Source organism: the organism of the source record quoted next, unplaced genomic scaffold (assembly GCF_019419815.1).
Source record: "Pyrus x bretschneideri cultivar Hongxiangsu unplaced genomic scaffold, Pyrus_bretschneideri_v1 Contig79, whole genome shotgun sequence".
In the NCBI taxonomy this organism is placed as follows: Eukaryota; Viridiplantae; Streptophyta; class Magnoliopsida; order Rosales; family Rosaceae; genus Pyrus; species Pyrus x bretschneideri.
This window is the reverse complement of record NW_025999819.1, coordinates 457785-465355: the sequence shown is the minus strand read 5'-3', so window position 1 is coordinate 465355 and position 7571 is coordinate 457785. Positions and strand designations below refer to the sequence as shown.

At 39.6% G+C, this 7571-nt stretch overlaps 1 protein-coding gene across 1 annotated transcript; it reads left to right on the top strand.

Moving 5' to 3' along the window:
- Nucleotides 1-3621: 3621 nt before the first annotated feature.
- On the top strand, nt 3622-5930 carry LOC125472983 (ABC transporter G family member 23). Its single transcript, XM_048575174.1, has one exon. It carries the CDS (start codon nt 3687-3689, stop codon nt 5664-5666), a length of 1980 nt encoding a protein of 659 aa, XP_048431131.1. The 5' UTR covers nt 3622-3686; the 3' UTR covers nt 5667-5930.
- The last annotated feature ends 1641 nt before the right edge of the window (nt 5931-7571 follow it).

The following is a 7571-nucleotide window of genomic DNA, read 5'->3' as shown; positions in this document are numbered from 1 at the left end:
TCCATGATGGATGGATCTCTACAACTAACATGTCTTAGAAGTATATATCATATATATATGGGTAATTGATAATGTCCAACGAACTAAATCTTATTTATGTTCATTCTTCTCCTAATGGAGAAATTCATTATCTTACGATGCTACTTTCCTTGATATTTTTTAAGGAAATTAATCTAAAGTGTTACTTTTTCCTTGGATCAAATCTAAGGAGGTAAATACTTTAGACGTCTTACTCATCTACTTACATTTCTTGAATTCTTTGAAACCTTTTGCAAAGTATTCGGACTTGTGTTTATTCAAAATAAACTATAGTCCAACCGAGAGTGATCTTCGGTGAATGTCATACAACATGAGTAGTATTATGTTGTGGACAAGTGCCACTAACATCTAAGTGAATTAACCTCAACAACTTTGTGATTCTTTCTTCTTTCCAAAAGAATAAAGATTCGAACATTTCGCCTCTATACAATTTTAACAAGAAGGTATTGGATCCGGATCTAACGATCCAAAGCATCCATCTATGACCAACTCGTAACTTATGTTTTAGAGGTATCACAACTCAGTTGGGATTAGTCACTACCTTGCAACCTTTTGGGTTTTAAGCATCATCGTATTCTAAACAGTTAAACTACCACATCATCTCTACTATAGAGACAACCAATTAAATTACAATAATCTAATTATTGATTAATAAAGAACAATGTTTTTGTCAAACAAAACATTTATCCATCTCTACTATAGTGACGGATTTAAGTTCCTTAAAATTGGAATGTAAAGACAATCTTTAGTATTTTCCAATTTCTTTGGTAGTTCATATGAGGAAGTAAGTACAATCCGCTTTCGCAGAGATCTATATTCGATTCACGTTTGGAATGTGAAGTACTTTCTCTTCTCTCATTTAATCTTCTACTTCTTATTAGCACACTTTTACAACAATTGTAAAACATAGTTACTAATACGGAATCAAGCATTCAAGTAAAAGAACCAACTGTTTTGAACTTTTCAAGAACATTTTACAACACCTTCAAAAGGTGTGTTCTTGACACTTGCAAGACATTTCTTGCAAATACCCCTTCCAATGTCCATCCTTTCATAAAGAAAGTTTGTTCCTTTGGAGTTATTTTGCCTTCTTCATTTGACTTCCCTTTTGATTACAATAGTCGTGGTCCCTAAACTCCCACTATCTCTCTTGAAACTTATTTCAAATGTGTTATACACATCAAACGATTTGGAGAGCGTGCAGTTATTGTTCACTATATAGTTTACAATAAACTTAGTGAACCATTAGGATAGGGACACAAAGGTGAAGTCCTTGCCTAGTTTCCGTCTCGTTAAGTGGTTTAACACTTCAACACTCAATGATTCAAAATCATCATAAGTCCATATAAATGGACTATTTTTGTCAACCAACCATTATGTTCTAAACATAATAACAAACTCTCAAGAGTTGTTCAAGGCAACTCTCATTTCTTCATACAACATTTTGTAAGTGAAGAATCATGGCACATAAAGTGTCCATGCCCTTGTGCTTACTTCTCAAGTTCTTTATTCGTGTAACAAAGAGACAAGCACTAAAGTTTGTGTTGATTAAGGGTTGTTCAAAGCAACTCTTATTTCTTCATACAACAATTTGTATTTGAAGAATTATGACATTAAAAGTGTTGTCCTTCTCATGTTAGACTTATCTAACATATTCTTCCAATGATACATTATCAATAGGAAGATTGTGAGGATGAGACTACTTAGTTACATCTACAATGAAAGCATAACCCATGTTTCCTACAGTATTCAACTTCTTCGGGAGTCATTCTCCTAACAGTCTCAGACTTGATTTTAATTTCTCCAGTATTACTAGTATTAACAGTCTGTAATGGAGTACGATAAAAAGAATTAACAGAAGAACGAGGAAAATATTTGACCTTTAAGTCTGACAATTTTGCATCCAGCTGCTATGCATATGTTGTTGCTTCAAGAACGTCCCTGGGTTTCAAGATCTTCATATTATGGCACAATTCAAATTTGAGATCTCCAATAAAGCAAGATTTCAAAAGAGAAGGAGTCATATCTCTTGTGCGATTGGCCAATCTTCTGAATTCAAGAACATAATCCCTCAAAGATCCATTTTGTCTCAATTTTGCTAAACTCTCAGCGGTGTCTTCAAACTCAAAAGGCTCGAATTCTTGACATAGTGCTTGAGTGAAATCTTCTCACTTTGGATAATTGGCAATGCAATTAGCCCATTGAAACCACTGCAAGGGTTCGCCTTCTAGATTGAAGGAAGCCATTTTCACTTTCTTGAATTCTTCGATATTAAAGAAATCAAAATAGTGCTCAACTTTGTAAATCCACCCTAAGGGTTCATCACCGTCGCCAAATCTAGGAATGTCCATCTTTAGAAATGGTTGACACGGATTCGAAGCATTCGTGGCGATTTCTTGACGAAAAGAATTGGGGGCGAAATTAGGGTTTGTACCCATTTGCTGATTTGGATCAGAATGTGTTGCTTCCGAAGATTTGCCTACAGACCCACCACCCTTCAAAGATAAGGAATGTAGCTGTTGAAGAATCAACTCATGAGTCGCTCGGAACTCCATTCACGATTTGTGAAACTCGATTCTGGATTCCTTGAATTCTTTTTGAAATTCTTCGAACAAGGATTCCAGCTTGGATACACGCGATTCCATTGTTCTTCTGGAAGCAAGTCGAGTTATACACGAGAAGGATCAAGTCAGGATCAAAAACAATGGCTAATACCAATGATACAACCCTTACTCTGCTTCTTACTCAATGTATCAGTAGCTAGTACATTTCATTGCAAAATCAACTTTTACAACAACCTTTCCCTTTTACAATATTCTCTTATATGGTAACCAGGCGGCTTCCTCCCTAAGTCACTCCCTAACAACCCTTAACCAACAACCAATTCTAACTAATTCTTGTTTATCCTAGTCAGCACTGTCAATCTTATCAACATAACTATGCTGATATGTCACAATACACAGCATCCGATTAGTAGCAAGGGAAATAGTGGAAGCCTTGCTAACACACCCACTTATTTTATGAAACATAAAACTAAATGATATGTTTTCAAGTACCACTTGTTCAAGTGGTGTTTCACATGTTATAATATCATTGAAGGAAATAATATTTTTTTCATGTCTCTACTTATTTTAGGGCACGTGGAATACTCACTTGAATACCAGACACTTGGAAAAATTGAAGGTGCGTATTTTTTATCCCCATGTCAACCGTATGGCCAAAAAATAATTGATAACTCTGAAATGTATACATGTAGTTCGAATTCTGGTTGAGACTCAATTCTTGGGGTTAGGAGAGCTGTTTCACCTCCATCATAGTAGGTACAAAGCTGGAAAATGGAAAAATTGGCGTAACACACTAATTAACCAGCAATTTACTTCACCTAAAACAACCTATGCATCAAATATGGAAAAGTTTTATTAGGTAGATATAAATTTCTAAACCACTTCACTAGAAATCAGGACTCCAATGAAGTGTTCCATGGGCAATGTTTAGTCAAATTTTCTCAGTAACCGAACACCACCAACCAGACCCCACCTTTGCCAACAATACTAGATAACCTACTTTTCTCAACTTCCTCCTTTCATTTCTAAGTAGCCCTTCTTCTCATGCATTTTCAAGCTGAAAACTGAGAGCAGAAAAAAACTATGGCTGCCGTTTGCTTGAAGCAACCACGGCCAAGCATCAGCACAGACGACACGGTGATACTCTTTTCGACCTCAAACTCCGCTGAAGAATCCACCAGCCCTTCCTCCTCTTCTTTCTACAACTCATCACCTCCCCCTCACCATTCCCATAACCCTACTTACAAACTCACTGTCCATAAACTTTCCTACACTTTCCACCCTAAGTCGGGTATTCTACCTGATTCTATTCGCCAATTGGTGGAGCAAAAGCCAAAGTCAGTCAGCGTACTCAACTCGGTCTCCTTTGCTGCTACAAGTTCTGAAATTCTTGCCGTTGTTGGCCCAAGTGGTACTGGAAAATCTACCCTTCTTCGAATAATATCGGGGAGGGTCAAAGACAAAGATTTTGATTCGAAATGCGTTTCAATCAACAATCGCGAAATAACTAGTCCTGCTCAGTTGCGAAAGATATGTGGATTCGTAACGCAAGAAGATAATTTGCTTCCTTTGCTCACTGTGAAGGAAACTTTGATGTTTACTGCAAGGTTTAGGCTCAAAGGTGTTGATGCAAAAGAGAGGGAAGAGAGGGTGGAGAGGTTAATGCAAGAACTCGGTCTTGTGCATGTCGCTGATAGTTTCGTTGGAGACGAAGAGAACAGAGGGATATCTGGTGGAGAGAGGAAAAGGGTATCAATTGGTGTTGATATGATTCATGACCCTCCAATTTTACTCCTTGATGAGCCGACTTCTGGCCTAGACAGCACCTCGGCACTTCAGGTGATTGAGATGCTGTCTTCAATGGCAAAATCAAAGCAAAGAACCGTGGTTTTGTCAATACACCAACCCAGCTATAGAATTCTCTACCACATCTCTAGCTTTTTGATCCTCTCTCGTGGTTCTGTTGTCCATAACGGTAGCATTGAGTTACTTGAAGAAAGGATAGAACAATTGGGAATGCAGATTCCGTTGCAACTAAATGCAATAGAATTTTCCATGGAAATAATACAGAAACTGGGAGATTCGTATTCAAGAACTGATCAGATATCTGAGACAGAGAACAAAGAAGCATTCTCCTACTCCTCATGGCGAGAAGAAGAAATTGCTGGCGGAGATCAACCTGATAGCAGAAAAATTGGTATTGCATATTTTTTAAATTTGTATGAAATTCTGATATTGTGCTCAAGATTTTGGAAGATCATTTACAGAACGAAGCAGCTTTTCTTGGCTCGAACAATGCAAGCTGTTGTGGGAGGATTTGGGTTGGCAAGCGTATACTTGAAACTGAGGAAGGACGAAGAAGGAGTAACAGAGCGGTTAGGTCTCTTTGCCTTCAGCCTCAGCTTTCTCCTGTCTTCTACAGTTGAGGCACTACCAATATACCTTCAAGAGCGGCGAGTTTTAATGAAGGAAGCCTCGAGAGGAGCCTACAGAATATCGTCTTACATGATTGCCAATACCATTGTCTTCCTACCCTTCTTGTTTGCAGTGGCTCTTCTCTTTGCCGTTCCTGTGTATTGGCTAGTAGGACTCAATCCTTCCGTTGCGGCCTTTGCTTTTTTCACTTTTGTGGTTTGGCTCATCGTGCTGATGGCTAGTTCTCTGGTGCTATTTCTGAGTGCAGTCTCCCCTGACTTCATATCAGGAAATTCTCTTATCTGCACGGTCCTTGGAGCCTTCTTTCTCTTCTCCGGGTACTTCATTCCGAAAGAGAGCATACCGAAATACTGGCTCTTCATGTACTATGTTTCCCTTTATAGGTATCCATTGGACACGTTGCTGACAAACGAGTACTGGAGCGTTAGAAGTGAGTGCTTCTCTTGGCATCCTCAGGATCTCAGTCATTCAAACTGTTTGCTCACAGGGAATGATGTGTTGAAGGGTAGGGGACTGGACAAGGACACCAGGTGGATCAATGTGGGCGTCATGTTCGGCTTCTTTTTACTCTACCGTGTTCTTTGTTGGATAATACTATCTCGAAGGGCTTCGAAAACAAGAATCTAAGCAGTTTAAGATGTCAGATTATTGTTAATGGTCTTTCACGATGTGCTAGAATATATATATATATATATAAGCCTGTACTTTGTTAAAATTAATACAGGCTCTTCAACCCTAGTTGCATCCATTGCATTACTCAATTACAAGAAATTATTCATTACATTATCCCCTGTAGAATTGTGCTGAATGTGTTAATGTTATTTGTGAAGCGTGTATTAAGAAATGGGATTAATAACAGTAAATCTGCGTGCATGCATGGCTTCTTGTTTCCGTCCGTTGTATTAATGTCTCCTGAAATATCCTTCTCTTCCGTCCATGCTGGCTTGAAGCCCAACCGTGTGGCGAAAAAGCTTGGGTCGACGTCTCTGACGCCCTAGACCTTACCCGCAGCTCTCTAGGCTTGCTGCCTCTCTCGGACCCAACCAAGCTTCGGCTTGCGTTGCCTGATATATGGGCCTGCAGCCTCAGTCTAAACCAGACCCACGCCAGCGCATGCTGGGCTGGTCCTTCGTCTTGGTCCATGCCAAAAACCTTGCTGTTGGGCTTAGCCCTAGCCACGGCCCGCAACACCACAGCCAACCCTGTAGGTTGGGTTTGTCCCTGCGGCTCAGAATTGAAACTCAACTTCGGCTGGTGTATCCCCGAACCACCAGTACGCCAGCCTTCGGGCTGGGCTTGCTCCCGCATTGGTCTTGACCGATGAACGCCAGTAGCTTGCTGCTAGCCTTTCCGTCCCTCGACATATGGCCAGTTGCCACGCATTGGGCTGCTCCTAGCAGCCACCTAAGTCCAATAAGTCATTTAAAGCCTTGCCCTACTCACGGCACCCATGCCTACCGTGTCTAGGCTATGGTTTTCTGAACCCAATGCTAACTTTTTGCATTCTAAATAATTTTAACCCGTATGTTATAATTATTGTGATTCTACGATCAACCTCAAATGGTCTCAATTTATTGAATTAATTAAAGTGACCAACAGTCCACTAATCTGACAAATAATCCAAAATTATTGGCATGAAGCTCACTTTTTGGAAATTAACAATTCAATAAATTATTTCGTCTCGTTGAACTGTTGACTAAATTTCGTAATCACGAAGCACCCACACTTGGGTTCCTGAAGCAATCCACAAATCCACTACACTTTATTGTATATTGTATTATGTGTTCTTGCTAGTACCCCTATATATGCACTAAACGTTCATATCTAAATCGAACCTGTAGTTTTGAATTTAGTGCCTTTGAAACCCGAAGTTTTCATTCAAAACTTACCACATGAAACCTATAGCTTTCATGCATAAATTAAACCAATACATGTCTATAGAACCCCGAATGTTCTATGATGCATGCCTATGGCTTTCCATATAACCAACCACGTTTTGTTGTACCCTCTTTTTAGGGACATGTCGAACTTGAACAAGCTCGATTTCACAGCTCTGGAAGTCTTTGGAAAAAACTACCTGAAGTGGGTTCAAGATGTGAAACTTCACCTTACTACAAAGAGTCTTAGAGCTACCATCGAGGAACTAACTGATGATGCACTCGTCGACGAAGCTCAGAAAGCTACTACTATGATCTTCATTCGAAGACACATCCATGATGCACTGCAGACCGAGTACCTCGCAGAGGATGATCCCCGTACCCTCTGGCTCGCCTTGGCAGATTGCTTCGAACACCAAAAAGACATCTTCTTGCCTGAAGCAAGACACAATTGGCATCATCTACGCTTCCAAGACTTTAAGTCCATGAATGAATATAACTCTGAAGTTTGTAGAATTTGATCACTACTTAAGTTCTGTAACGAGGACTTAACCGAATAGGATCCCCCGGAGAAGACCTATTCGACTTTTAAATGCCACCAATATTGTCCTGCAGCAAACAATATAGGACACAGAAGTTCACCAAATTTTTGGAT